Source organism: Cricetulus griseus, chromosome 2 (assembly GCF_003668045.3).
Source record: "Cricetulus griseus strain 17A/GY chromosome 2, alternate assembly CriGri-PICRH-1.0, whole genome shotgun sequence".
Classification (NCBI taxonomy): domain Eukaryota; kingdom Metazoa; phylum Chordata; class Mammalia; order Rodentia; family Cricetidae; genus Cricetulus; species Cricetulus griseus.
Window position 1 is genome coordinate 292,661,590 of NC_048595.1, and position 14,740 is coordinate 292,676,329.

The following is a 14,740-nucleotide window of genomic DNA, read 5'->3' on the forward strand; positions in this document are numbered from 1 at the left end:
TGTAAACATCTTAGTATACAGGCAGGAGAAATTCTTTCAATGGCTCTAGTGTTTGGCAGGTGTGTGAGATCCAAGGCCTAACTTTAGAATGGGCAGACTTTTTCCCGTAAAAGAGATGAATTGTGTTGCTCAATGGTTAGAAAATGCAAATATTGGCTATTTCTGCCAGCCTGGGAGGAGACTCGTCATCTGTATATGTCCAGGGAAGCCCACTGTAAACACCAACAAGTGGCTTGTAGATAGATAGAATGCGGCTTTTCTTAGAGCATTAAGATACACAAATGAAGTATGTTTTTTAGAGCTAACGTAATAGACAAAATCTTACCGGTGGTATTATGTCACAATAGCTAGTTGTCAATTGAACATCTTGGGATGGTACAAAATTCTTCACAAAAATGTTAAAGAATTATTCTTCCTGGCTGAGGAAGTATCTAGGAAACAACTCTGACATTTAATAAGATAAACTTAAGGGCTGTCTCAGAGAAACAGACATTACATTAAGATCATTTGAAAGTCCTCAACATAAACTGCTTCTGCAGTTCTTCAGAAGTGAACACATTGTCCTATGACCCAGCTGCTCCACAGAGACAGCACAGCCCACCACAGCCTTGAGCACAAACACCAGTGTGATGTTTAGTCTATTGTCACCACTGTCACCGGGAGAGATACACCGCAGTGTGTCTATAAAGACGTTTCCAGAGAGGTTCACTGAGGTGAGGAGATCTACCCCAAATGTAGGTGACACCAACCCATGGGTCGACTGAAAATGGGAAAAGAGAGCTGTGCACCAGCGTTCACCACACTCTGTATCTCATTTGTGAACACAACACAAGCACTTGCCTCCTGCTTCTACCACCATCCCTTCCGGTCCACGGTGGACTCTTCCCCCAAACTGTAAGCCCTTCCTTCCGGAGATGCCTTTCTCCAGCGTTTTGTCATCTTGTCCCATAGAAACAGTCACATCGTCTGTTCACACAGTATTTCTCAGCGTTGAGCATAAATACAACACTGATCCATCCATTGTGGATGAGCATGAGGACAGGGTCCTGAGAGAAGAAGGTTAACATGAAGTTCATATCTAGTGATTCTGGTTTCTTGTGGCTGAGAGTAGACTGAGCTGGTTTTGTCAACTTGGTAAAAGCTAGAGATGTGTGAAGAGGGAACCTCAGTTGAGAAAATGGCCCCATCACATTGGTCTGTAGACAAGTTTGTGGGGGCATTTTCTCAATAATGATTGATGTGGGAGCGGGTTGGTGCCACCCCTGGGTAGATGGTCTTGGGTTGAAAACAGGCTGACAAAGCCACGGGGAACAAACCGGTAAACAGCACTCCTGTCTACACGTGCCAGCCTTTAGTTCCTCTCCAGGCTTTCCTTCAGTGATGGGCTGTGATCTCGATGTGTGAGCCACATAATTGCTTTCCTTCCCAAGTTCCTCTTGGTCTTACCACAGCAATAGAAAGCAAACAGGACACTGACCCACAGAGGCAACTGGTGCATTTGTGGCTTCCGAATAGGAGCTGGAGACAGGCTTGAATTCTTCATGGGCCTGGACTTCTCAGGGGTGGAGAAAATGTTGTAAAATGGAGTATGGCAGTGGTGAGTTCCTAAGATCCCAATGAGGTACCACCCTCTTGGATTGAAGATAAAAATGTGGATGGCAGCTGCTGGTATCATCAATGGTATTCACTCTGATGATCATAGTTTCTGATGTTCATGCATCCTCCTCCTCCCCAGCTCTGGGATGGAGGTGAATCAGAGTGGAGGGGGAGCCACTGAGGAGCCTGTGCTACCAAATGCAGACACGAAGGACCAGGAAGCTGTGCTCTGTGTTCAGCACTCAGTAGCCCTCTGTCCCATCAGAGCTGACCACGATGTTCAGCCTCTAGCTTCAGTCTCCTTTGCACAATGAGCCTTTCAAATAATTTATAATTCAAACTGAAGTGCTCTTGAGAAATGGCTCACAGTGCCGTTTTGTACATAGGATATGAGACTGCATCTCCTCAGTTACACACATACACAGACATATACACAAATGCACACACATACTCAGTTACACACATACACAGACATATACACAAATGCACACACATACTCAGTTACACACATACACAGACATATAAACACACACACACAAACACAGTCACACACGTCCACACCAGCAGGCATATTGTAGACATGTAAACAGTGCTGTCTAGTTACTAAATTACAGACAGTTTTTAGTTCTTCTCCATGAATTGTATCCCAAGTTTTCAACAGCAAATCCCCTCATATCTGGTGTTGTCTTAGAGTTTCTATTGCTGTGAAGAGACACCATGACCACAACAACTCTTATTCCTTTAGGAAAACATTTAATTGAGGTGGCAGCTTAAAGTTCCAGAGGTTTAGTCCATTATCTTCATGACAGGGCACATGATGGCATGCAGGCAGACATAGTGCTAGCTACATCTTGATCAAAAGCCAACAGGAATTGGACTCTGACACTAGTCATGGCTTGGGCATATATGAAACTTCAAAGCCCACCCCACAGTGACACACTTCCTCCAAAAAGACCATACCTATCCCAACAAAGCCACACCTTTTAATAGTGCCACTCCCTATGGGCTATAAGACACCACAGGTGTCTCATAATTTTTAGAAACAAATACTCTAGAACAGTATGTTTGACTGTGTGCAATCACTTACATATTGTGAAATTGAGCCATATAGGCGAAAAGGAATGGGAAAACATCCCCATCTTCTTGTGCTCCTTCCGAAGTCAGCTAATACCAAACATTATTTTACATTCCACACTATTCCAGCTTTCTATAATGGATTATCACTGATGAATAGATTTCCTCAGAAATCTAATAGGGTCTCTTTCTTAAGAGAAAATGGAGGAGCGTCACAAGAGTGGTGTTTTGTGTGTGGTGTCCACAAATATGATATTCTACCATCTAGGAGCCTCACATGTGCTCCCACTGGGCTTACCCCCCCCCACACACACACACACCCGAGCTCCCTCACAGCTGGAAGAAGAGCATCTACACATAGGAACATTCGAATTTGTTTTGCTTCCAACTTCTCTGCATCTTGCTATCCATCCTATTATCCTGAGTTACTCAAAAACCAGTTCCTCCCCATCCCTGTCACACCCCCAACTTGCAGGCCAGTTAATTGTAAGAAATTCAGTGGAGAAAAGGGGTGTGTCTGTAACACCCACGGTGTGTCCTCCCCTTGCCAATCACCATCTCTAAGAGTACAGTTGTCAGAGGGAACTGGAATTCATTTGAATAGCAAAGTCACTTTGAAAAGGAAATAAAAAGGGGGCAGGGGCTTTTAGAAATCATTTTGAAACTTCAGGTTGTTTCTCCACAGTGCATCGACGGCCATATGTGCCGGAGGGAGGACTTGTCTGTCAGTGGGAAAACTCGTGACTTGATAGGGAGTATAATGGTTCTCGAGGCTCTGTTTTACTTTAAGTTTGGAGTGCCAGGCACAGCCCCCTCCTTTCATTACAAGGTGACAAACCATTTCTAAAGAGATGTCAACTGCACCATAGCTGGAAGAGAAAGGAGCCAGCAGGTATATGCTCTTGCTTGCCACCCAGCAAGGTTCCATCATCCCAGTTCCATCCCCTAACTTCATGACAGCATGGTGCTACCTAAGGACCTTTACCATTTCTTTTGTTCTTGAACTTGGCAAAGTTTTGTGACAGAATGAAGTAACTATGGGAAATAGTTTCATGTTGTATTTTTAAATATAGGGAACCCTGGAGTGCAGCTTCCCACTTAGTGATGGAGGGCCTGCCCAGATACATGTTCCTGTGAGCCCCAATGTTAAACAGGTCTGATCTCACCTATATACTTCATGAGCTGGCAAGAGAGCACAATTACTAGCTGTGACAAACACCCTATATTGATTGGGACAGTGGCCTTTTACATCGACAGCTGCAGGTACCTGGGGCTTCATGGAAGTTCTGAGCCAGAGAATCTTAAACTTCCCTCCCGTCTCCCTTCATTGCTAATGTAGAGATTCCTTGGTACATGGCTGAGATTAGGAAACTGAGTCTGGAGCCACAGCCAGCTCTGACTCCACTGGCCATGTCACCTGGGGAACCTCTCTTGGCTCCATGCCCTCTGAGCTAAAACAGGGCTGGAAGTGATAGCCAATCTTTCAATGTATTGGAGTGTCACCGGCACACACACCTTAAGAAAGCTTCTCTGTCCTTTTCTCCATGGGAATCAACTGTTCTGGAGTTGGCCTGTTGTGCAAGTGCCGTTTGCTTGGTGAGAATGCAGGCCTGGTCAAGCTATGCTCCTGCCATGAATGGCCTGAAGTAGTTAATGGCTGTAAGAATGGCTCGTGGCCACCGGTCCCACAGGCAATGCAGAACGTTCCTCCAGTGTGGAAGGAATTGCCCACCTGTGGTATTTCTCTGCACAACTAATTTGACAGTGTTTTTACTGTTTTCAGACCTAACTTGTAGTCATTTTCCCTGGAAGTCAGTGCTCTCACCCTGAAGGTGGCATGCACTCTTCTTCTCAGGAGGAAATGTGTTCCACTTCTTGTGAGGGACAACAGTGTCCTCTGGCCAGCTCCCTAAGCAAGCAAAGTGGCCGATGGACAGTCACTGCAGTGCCAGATGTGACTCTTGGTGGCTGAGGGGTGGGTCTTTGGGAAGCATGGACACAAGTAAAAAGAGAGAAAGGCACATAAATAGGATATCATTGTAGCGCCTGCTTTTCATGATGCCCCTGCTGTGGACGGGAACATGGAAGCATCGCCCTACAGATGCCATGTGCCTGCAGGACTCTTGGTGACCAGTATGTGTGTGCATTGAAGGCACTTGTATCGATTACAACATCTTGAAATAGTCGCTGGCTGGAGCTGGTTCCAGCCCCCAGAGTGCTATTTTCAGCACTTCTGTATTTGTTTCTATCTTAGCTGAGGTGCTTCGTTAACAACATTGACTCATTCAGAAACTCAGCTTCAGAGGCTGTCTGCATCTGAACAGATTGTATTTCTAAACTAACTGACTTAGTCCACTCGTTTCCCATGTGGGTGATTCCAGATTCTGCAGGGGCAGGTAGGTCAGCGTGTAAGGCACACTCCAGACACAGGTTTTAAGTGTCCTTTTTTCATTGTGAGGGGACTGAGGGCAAAGCAGCAAAGGTCCCCCAAAGACATTATGCAGAGGTGGTAGAGGCCCTGATTCTGGTGCTGTCAGTCCCCAGATTTCCAGCCTCCCTCCACGACCTTGTCAGGAAGCCATCTGATGACTTGTGCTACCCAGAGTTTATTTTCCTAGTGAGTTATCTCTGATGAAAAGTAGCAGGAGAATGACTCCCTTGTATGCCTTTTGCTCTCTGAGGCCCCTGCCAAATAGGACCTCAGCCCTACTGTTCCAATGAAGCAACACCTTCCTTGTGGAAGGCTCTGATTGGTTGTTGGCCTACCTGCCTATATACCATGGAGTCAGCCCATCGTGTGTTGTTGGCAGAGCTGCACATCCTGACATATAGATATGCAAACCTACTCAGTGCCCACTATCTTCAGCATCTGCAAAGTGTGACCCCAAGAGAGAGAAGAGCTTCTGGAAGGAGCGACTTTAACCATCATGTCATTGAGATAGTTCAGTGAGCCGAAGCAAAGAGGAATTGTGCCCGGTCAGGCAGCTCAGGTGGTCACCTTGATTATCTATGGGTTTCTTCTCTTCTTGGACAGCGGGTAATTATCTGCAAAATGTTTTGACTCCCAACTGTCTAGGAACTCTGTGGCTCATAGGCCATATTCTATCATGAATTAAACCTTCAAAAGGTGGAGCTAGGTGGCTGAGCACTGTTCTTTTTTCAAACTGAGTGGGCTCAAGGACATTGAGGCATTGCCCCAAGCTAAACCCTGTGTGGGACAGGGCCCTTACACCTGCATTGCCAGCAAAGCTGTAGCTCAGGCTCCTGCCAGCCACTGTGTGGCTCCAGCATTTCACCCAGAAGGGCTGCACATGGCCTCCTCTTGACCCTGTGACTTCTCTTCAAGTTAATTTGTCAACATCCAGGTCAGAGGGCCAGCTCCAGCTAGTACACACTTATTGTGGGACTTGCATGGTCTCGGTTCTGTGATTTTCCTCTTCGTGCTAGCTCAGTCCTTCTGGGACTGTGGGCACAGCCTCTTATAATTACCTCTGCTCTCTCATTCCCCACAGGCATTTCAGTCAGGTCCAGCCATGGGTCTGTGCCACATGTATGTCCTCCTGCCTCCTCCCTGGGTTCTCATGCACCTCATGCCAGTGCTTGCTGGCCCTGTATCACTGCAAGCTCTCTGCCGCACCCGGGCTGCTCAGCACAGTGTGCAGGACCTCTGTAGCCTCCTGACATGCAGTTCTGTCCCTCCACTTCCCTCTGCACACACAGGCTTCCTGCCAACAGTACCCCCACCCTCTTCAGGGTGTCTTTCTACTAGCCACTTCTAGCAGGCAGAGCCTCAGATGCTTGATGCTGGCACAGAGAAATGGTGATGGAACGGGAGTAGGCAGGGAAGAAGTGGGAGGGAGAAAAGCCCATGAGCAGGAAGTAAGACTCAAGCTTCATCACCCAGCCGTCCAGCTTACACAAAGCCTAAGAAGACCTGTGCCCATGCCCACTCTGCTATCCGTACTGTCCCCAGTTCCATCATCCTGTGGGTAAGGCTTAGAGTGTGGAGCCGCACGGGACACAGGGCAGCAATTCTGGAGTTCCCACAGCTCTGTCACTCTGCCACCTCCTGGATGCCTATTCACTGCCCTTTCCCCTCCAAGGGATGTCACAGGCTGCTGCAGTGACAGGAGCTGCTATGACACATGAGCAAAAAGAGTAGTGTGCCAGGTAAAAAGGAGAGAAGTCCATGAAATCCCAAAGTGCAATTGCAAGGCCACCAAAGGACAGTTGAGGACACTCAGACTCAGGCTGATATTTCATTTGTGATATTTCATATGAGTCTTCACCTGTTGCTCCAGATAAGGTGGGAGAGATATTAACCCCTTTTCCCCAAGGAAGCAGTAGCAGAGAGTGGCCCACACTAATGCTGACCCTGACAGGGCCAGCCAGGGTGGATATCAGGCAGCCAGCTCTGCAGTCACCACCAACCACTGCACAGTGCTCACAGAACAGCAGATCAAGTAGCTGTCAGCACAAATGCAAGGGTGGGTGCCAGAAGGCTTGAATGCCTTGATGCAAAGGTTGAAATGAAAGTTAATAGAGCAGAGTAGAGGGGACTGTCATTAGAACCATAAGGAAAGGCTACCTTCTCTTAACTGTGCCAGACACACCAAGTGTGGCGTTACCATTTTAGTCATCTCCAGGAGACTCACAACCCCAGGCCTTTCGTCATTCCAGAAGAAGCTCTGGCCCCTTAGACAGCAGTTTCCTGATCCTCCATTTCTCCAGCCCTCGTAACCCCCACTCTCCCTTCTGACTGTGAGAATTTGCCTCTTCTAAGTCATTATAGGTGGAGTCCTTTACACTTAGGCCCAGTCCATTCAACACAGTGTCTCTGAGATTAACCTGTGTCATGGTTCATGTCAAAATTGCTGTTCTCCTGAGGGCAGAGTACTACTCTGTTGTGTGTGTGCACCACATCTTGTCTGCTTGTCTCTTGATGGACATGGTTGCTTTCACTGATGGCTGTTGCTAGTGCTGATGTGACCATCAAGTCGCTGCCTTCAGATCTTTTGGTTAGATACTTAGGAACAGAGCTGCTAGGTTGCATGGTTACTCTGTGCTTGACCGCTCCACATTGGCTGCACCGTGTTGCATTCCTAGAAACACATGTGAGTTCCAGTTTCTCCACATCCACCGGCATTGGTCATATTGCATTTTATTGTCATTACACCATCCTTGGGGAAGGGTTTCTTTAATAACATTTTAAGTGTGTACATTACCACTCTAAATAGTGATGAGCAATTTATTATGATGCACTTGTCACGATGGGCATTCTGGATGTTCAGCCCTTGCTCACGGAGGTCATATGAGGTCACTTGGGTGGTGCCTCCTGGGCATGCCAGTTAGCCTGTGGGGTCTTAGCATTGTTCTTATTCTCAAGTGGTTGTTAGGCTCTTTTTTGTTCATTTGTTTTTCCTCAAAACTAATTATGTCTGTATTCCAGATGGCTGAATGTGAGGAAGTATGAACACTGAAAAGAATATTGTAACACACACACACACACACACACACACACACACACACACACACCCCTCTACCTCTGTGGAGTGTAATGTACACACTTAAAATGTTATTAAAGAAACCCTTCCCCAAGGACTGTCCACAGTCACCTTGGTGGACAGAGACACAATTGTCCTCTAATTTCTTCTTGTATCAGAAATGGAAAAAGTGCCACTTTGTAACTTGGAATGATTCAGCAAGGATCCCAAATGAATACTAACACCACTGAATGAAAGTTAGGAAGTGCGCAGGCCATTGTGTGCCTAAGTGTCACTCCCTTAGAGAGGGCTAACAGATCTCGACACTGGAGAGTGTGTCCCCGCCAGCTCCTCCACTCACTCATTCAGCATTAGTTGGAGGTCAGCCTCACGGCTCTTCCTGATCCCAGAAGGTTAAGGTAGAGGCCTCACCTGCTCACCAAAAGTGTCCAGCTGCAGTCCTGCAGAGACTCCAACACCTAACCTCAATCCATGAGGTGTACAAGTTAGAGGAACCAGCTGAGCTCCAGTCAGACAGACCTCGATGTAGACAATTCTATAAGAAAGCTGGCCTGGACTTACTAAAAAGTCGAGGGCAGGAGGAAGGCATGAATTATTCTCTTCTGGATGCAAAACAGATAAGCAGTTTAGCCACCGACATAATAAGAAAACAGCCCTTGATGAGGCCCAAGGCTGAGGAAGTAAGCTGCAATGGTAGGGGGTGATAAGCATGGACTGGAGGCCAGAGACCCACCCAATGACAGACAGTAGAGTCAGTGAGAAGCAGATCTTATTCCTAAGGTGCACAAGTAGATTGTCCTATGAGGGAAGTGTCACGGTGTCTACAATATGTCTTCAATGTTTCTGGTAAAAGAGTAAGAGCTGGAAACAAGGAAGCAAATATGTCAAAATATATGCATTCATTCCTTAGATCTAGGTGAGGGTGAGAGTGACCATTTGTGAACTGGCTCATCTACTGTTATGTATCTGAGCCTCCAACTCTCCTCCCACGTTCTGAAATGAAAGCCTTTTGTTTTTGTTGTGCAGTGCGGGACCGGGTCAGATCTAAGATGGAGAGAGACATCCTGGCAGAAGTGAATCACCCTTTCATTGTCAAGCTGCATTATGGTAAGTGCAGCAAATGTGACGAGCTTTGAGGGGGACCTGGGTGACATCTTCAATCAGAGGAAACTGAGATAATAACAATTGGTCCAAAAGCAGAGGATCCTCACTGTGTCAGACTCCTGTCCTGTGTGGAGACTAAGGTCTCTAAAATCCCCATTCAGTCTCTTTCCTGTTTGTTCTTCCTAAAAGAGCAAGATGCCCTTCTTCATCCCAGAGACTGTGTGAGATGGGGCTGCCCATCATGGAGACATCACCACGGCCAATCTGGCACAAGGGTCTCCACCTAGGTTGGGGTGAGACATGATGGGGAGTGACAAAAGGGAGAACAGTGCAGTGAACCTTCAGACTGCCACTCAGGGAAGGCTATTGTTTGGGGCTCTTGAGGCTCAGAACAAGTATTCACAGACCTACCTTTCTACACAACACCAGTTCTCTGCCTTTGTGTCTCATCAGAGGAGGAGACGGAATCCATAATGGTGGCTTCTCAGTCATGTACCCCACAGTGCTTTCCTTGTTAAGGAATTCATGTGAATAGAGGATGGAAAAGGACCAGGGGTCCCTATAAACAGGAAGTGAAGGCATGAGTGCACCTGGGTGGGATAGGGAGACTTTCAGAGATCAAGAGAACAGTTCAGGCCTGTCTTGAGCCACATGGTATGCCCTTCAGAAAGAACAAAAGTTGGCTCCTCTGTGGCCTGAAGGGCCAGGTGGGACCCTCAGCCTTCGCAGCCATGGCAGCCATGGTTAGAGCCTCACCTCCCTCCACTGGAAGCAGCAGTAAGGCAGGAAAGCCTGACTCTCCCTCTCTCCTGCCCTGCCCCAGCTGCTGCTGGACTGTGGTCAGACCAAAGCCTGGAGTTGCCATCTGGAGTGTTTCATTTTTTTAAAACTGATTAAGCCCTTTATTTAAAAAACAGAATGCTTCTCAAATTTGCATGTCATCCCTTCTCAGGCCATGCTCATCTCCTCAGGATCATCCAGTTCCAGGGTGTGTGCTGGGGGTCAGGCTGTTTGCACAAGGAAGTTAAAAACTGGGTATCTTATACAGACTTTTCAACAGATGTTCTGCATTCCTTCTGTTTTCCACTACCCCTCAAGGCCCACACTGTACACACTGCAGTACACATAGCCCCAACTAAGGGTCTTCCAGCTAAATGCTGGCATTCATAATGGTCCTGGAACTTTTAGAAAATGGGAAAAAAATCAATACACAGAAATAAGAGCACCCTCTGGCCTGTACCCCGGCCTGGTGTCCGGTGTATAAAACCTGATGCCAAATGATGGTTGCTTACTGATGGTGGCCTGATCATCATGACTGATGACCTTCCCTGACACTGACCTGGCTGCCAATGCTGACAGACCCTCCCTGATACTGGGCTGACTATCAACACTGGGCTTTGGGAGAACAGAGATTCAATGGTCAGAGGGAACAATGTTTGCCTGTGAAGTGCTCAACTGTATCTCCTCCCACAGCCTTTCAGACTGAAGGCAAGCTCTATCTGATTCTGGATTTCCTTCGGGGAGGGGACCTCTTTACCAGGCTTTCCAAAGAGGTAAGTGACTCTACAGCCCTTGGTGACATTGTTTCTAGGGAAATAGGAAGGAAAGAGCATTAAGGGAGATGGTCATGTGGGGTGTCATGTGTGTGATGCATGATGCAGTACAGGATGTGTGGTGTGTGGTGTTTGCTCTGTGTGATGGGAAGTGTTTGATATACGAAATCTTATGAATGTGTGGTAAATGTGTGTACCAGTCATGGTTACATACACCCATGACCCCAGCATTCAGGAAACTGAAACAGGATTTTAACTTCACTATCCGCTGAGCCACAGGGTAGGATCTGCACAGCTGCATCAACAGCCTTCTAAGTGTGTGCCTCCCATGCAAACAGGATCCTCCCGTACATTGTATGACTATGCCTCAAAGCATTGTCCTCTGTCCATAGCCCCTGTCCTAGGTAGAAGAAGTGAACAAAGTTCATGATAACATTTGAGGATTGTTGCATTTGATGGCATCTCACTTCCCATCCTTGAAGGCACAGTTAATGCTGTGTGAGCAGTGTCCCTGTGGGTTTGTGTTTAGGAACATCATCTTGTCGGGTCTTTGTTCACTGGATGAGCCTCATTGACTTCTAATTAAAGAGTTAATTTTTCGTAGCAACACTTCAAGTAAGAACTCTCCAGAATTGCAAGGTGAAGGCGCTGTGTCTCTCAAGTCATGAGCATTGAGCTAGCTTTGTGGGATGGGGGAAATCCAGTATTCTGTCCATAGCAACAGCATTCTTGTCTTCTCATTTGAATGATTCTGTAAGGCTCAGTACAAAGAATAAGAGGTCTAGCAGCATGCTGGGGGAATGCTCCTCACATTTTCTCAACAGAGTGATCTTGATTTGCCTGTGACAGTGGCTCTCAAATCGCCCCCCTTCCCTCCACCTTCCCAGGTTTTCAGTAGGCGTGCCTTGCTTAAAACTCCAGACAAATAGCAAATCAAGATAGAGCTTGTGGCCAGGCAGGAAAGGGCTCCCAGAGGCTGCAGGCTGTTCTCCCTTCATTTCCTGGAGGTCCCTGGAGCAGTGGCACATGGAGGAGAAATTCTGGCCTCTGGTGATGGGATCCTCTACTCCTCTTAGCTCAGGGAACCCAATCTGCAGTCTTCTTTTGCTCAGAATCTGGTGAGAAAGCCTGTAGCTGGGCTTCTTGACCAAAAGACAATGATTGGAAAAAGCCCCGTAACTCTCACAGCGGGACATGTGAGATTAGTGCAGAGGGATAAAGTGGCCACATCTGGGCACACAGGTTCTTGGGGAGTTGGTAGCATGAAAAGCCCTTTCCTGGCATTCTCTCCTTCTGCAGAGCACTGGACAATGGCATGCTGTGTGTGGCCACCATGACTGCTTTCAAGGACTCACCTGTGTGCAGTGCATTAATAAAGGATTTGGGAACTATACAAGATGTACCTGAGATCTAGGAAAGCAGAAAAAGATAATGACTCTCTGTGTATTGTATGCATCCAGTAATAAAGGGAAACTTGGCACGTGGTAGGATTTGACTGTGCAAAACCTAGTGGATGCATTAGCCAGTGCCAGCACTTCCAGAAAAGAAACAGGCAAGAGGAGAGGTGCTGGTCACACAGAAGAAATAGAATAGAGGTAGAGGGGTGCTGGGAGTTGGAGAGGGTCCATAGTGTAGGGCCAGCTCCTAGGGTTACCAGCTGACACTTTGCAGGACCTAAGGCAGGTGTCCTTACTAGGAACTGAGAGTCCGGTTTGCTTGGCTGGTGACATTCACCACACAGTCCCATAATTCACTCATTTTAGCTCTGGTCTCATGCCACATTCAGTTTGCATGTGTGTGTGTGTGTGTGTGTGTGTGTGTGTGTGTGTGTGTGTGTGTGTGTGTGTGTGTTTGTGTGTGTGTTTGTGTGTGTGTGTGTGTGTGTGTTTGTGTGTGTGTGTGTCTGCTTTCAAAGAAAATCCAATGATAATACGGACTACAGTCTCTTCAACACGGATGTGTCATGGTAAATGTGAAAGTGGTAAATGTGAGGGTGCTGGGGAGATGGCCCTGTGAATGAAGCACTTCCTGTGCAAGCATAAGGAGCTGAGTTAGGGGCTCTACCACCCATCCCAAAAATCTGGGTCAGCAACACATTCCTGTGCTCTCAGAACTGCACAGCCGTTCCAGGTATGAAATCATGGCATTGAAGGGCCAGCCAGCCTAGCTGAATTGGTGAGCTCCGGGTTTGGTGAGATTTCCTATCTCAAAAAATAAGGTGGAGAGTGACCAAGGAAGACACCTGAGATGAACCTCTGGCCTCTATGCACATACGTTAAAACACATGCATATGCATACACAAGCATATATGCTAGAACATGTAAGGATTCACCCTCCTGTTGATATAAGTACAAAGCATGAGCAGGACAGGACAAAGTGCTGTGAGCCAGTGTTCTGAAGGCCACTGGCTCCAAGGCATCCGGATACTCTAACTGGCCTGGAATGCAGCACCAACCCCAGCAATCACAGGCCTGTCTCCAACCAACACATTGTATTTGGCAGAGTCCGACCCTCTGTGCAGAGGGAAGGTGGTTAGGTTGCCAGTTTACACACCAGCCCAGGGAAAGACAGAAGAGGGGAGGGAGAGAAGTAAAACTGGAGACACATTTTCTATAATCTTTCAACTTCCACAATGTGCTTTGGTTACTTGAATTGCAACACCCATCATGAATTCACACCAGAGCATTCCTGACCAAGATGGGAGCCCTCAGTTGCACTGCAGCCTGAGCAGTTTGCAGGTTAAGGGCAGGCTGAGGTTGTGCTCACGAGGCTGACCAAATTATCTCCCTCAGAACACACCCTGCAACTTCGAGAACCCTCCTGCATTGGGAGTGGCAGGAACGTGTTGTCAGAGAGCCAGATTCTCTACATGCGTGTTCTGGGACAGCCCTGGTTTTTCTGAGGAGTGCTTTGAGACAAGCAGTCATGGGATGAGCTGAACCTAGGTCCTGTCCCCTCTAGGTCATGTTCACTGAGGAGGATGTCAAGTTCTACCTGGCTGAGTTGGCCCTGGCTCTGGACCACCTTCACGGCCTGGGGATCATCTACAGGGATCTGAAGCCAGAGAAGTAAGAAGAAAGGCGTTCACAACCTACTTGGGCATCTGCTGCCAGCCCACGTCAGTGGCTGTTACCTAGGATTTGTTCCCAAGTCCACTTCAGTAGTGGGCTGGGCACAGTGTCGAGGGGGAGGGTCCTGTGCTGAAGTTCCAAGAAGGCTAAGCCGATGCCACCTCCTTACCCTACGTAGGTGCTCAGCCAGTGCGGGCCTTTGTTGATCATGGTACAAGTGCCCACTGTGGGAGGCCAGGCCACATCCGTTCTTCAACATGCAAAGATGGCTGGGCAGGTGGGGCCCGAAACTGACTGCACGTACCCCTCCCCTTTCCAGAAACTTTTGCCACCAAGACATCTGTCTCCATCACTAGCCTCTCCCTCTCCTTCCTTCTGTTGTCACTCAGGCATGGATGCCTTCCAGCTACTGCCCTGAGTTCCAGGACTATGGTCAGTTAGCTCTTCTGAGATGGCTAACTAGGAGATGTGTCAGATTAGTTCTCTTGAGGGATCAGCTGAGGGACAGTAGCCACGGGGTCCCCAGGTCAGTGTGTATTTGGGGATGAGAATCTGTAATGTTTTCATTAGTTTGTTAATTGAGTCTAAATGGAAACAGGAACTTCCCTGCAAAGTCATGGGACTCAGGGCTCCAATTTTCTTCATGTGTGGCTGTGAGTGGCAGAACTGACCCAGACACTCACACATCCAAGAAAGGACTTCATAGGTGGTGCTTTAGGTTCCTCTGACCAATCATACAGTGTCCTGGCTGAGTCATAGCACCCCTGAGACCTCAGCCACACTTGTCTCCAAAGGAGGCATCCCACCAGGACAACTCTAAGCCAGCGGTCAAGCTGTC

The 14,740-nt window shown here is 47.7% G+C and overlaps 1 protein-coding gene across 4 annotated transcripts in view; it reads left to right on the top strand.

The window, feature by feature from the left end:
• LOC100773612 (ribosomal protein S6 kinase alpha-2) overlaps positions 1–14,740 on the top strand; it is a 280,709-nt gene that overhangs the window by 200,457 nt on the left and 65,512 nt on the right. For all 4 annotated transcript variants that reach the window (XM_027401140.2, XM_035440447.1, XM_035440448.1 and 1 more), the window contains 3 exons: positions 9,201–9,281; positions 10,752–10,831; positions 13,793–13,899. In XM_027401140.2, coding sequence (XP_027256941.1) covers positions 9,201–9,281; positions 10,752–10,831; positions 13,793–13,899 — 268 coding nt within the window. The remainder of the gene's footprint in view (positions 1–9,200; positions 9,282–10,751; positions 10,832–13,792; positions 13,900–14,740) is intronic.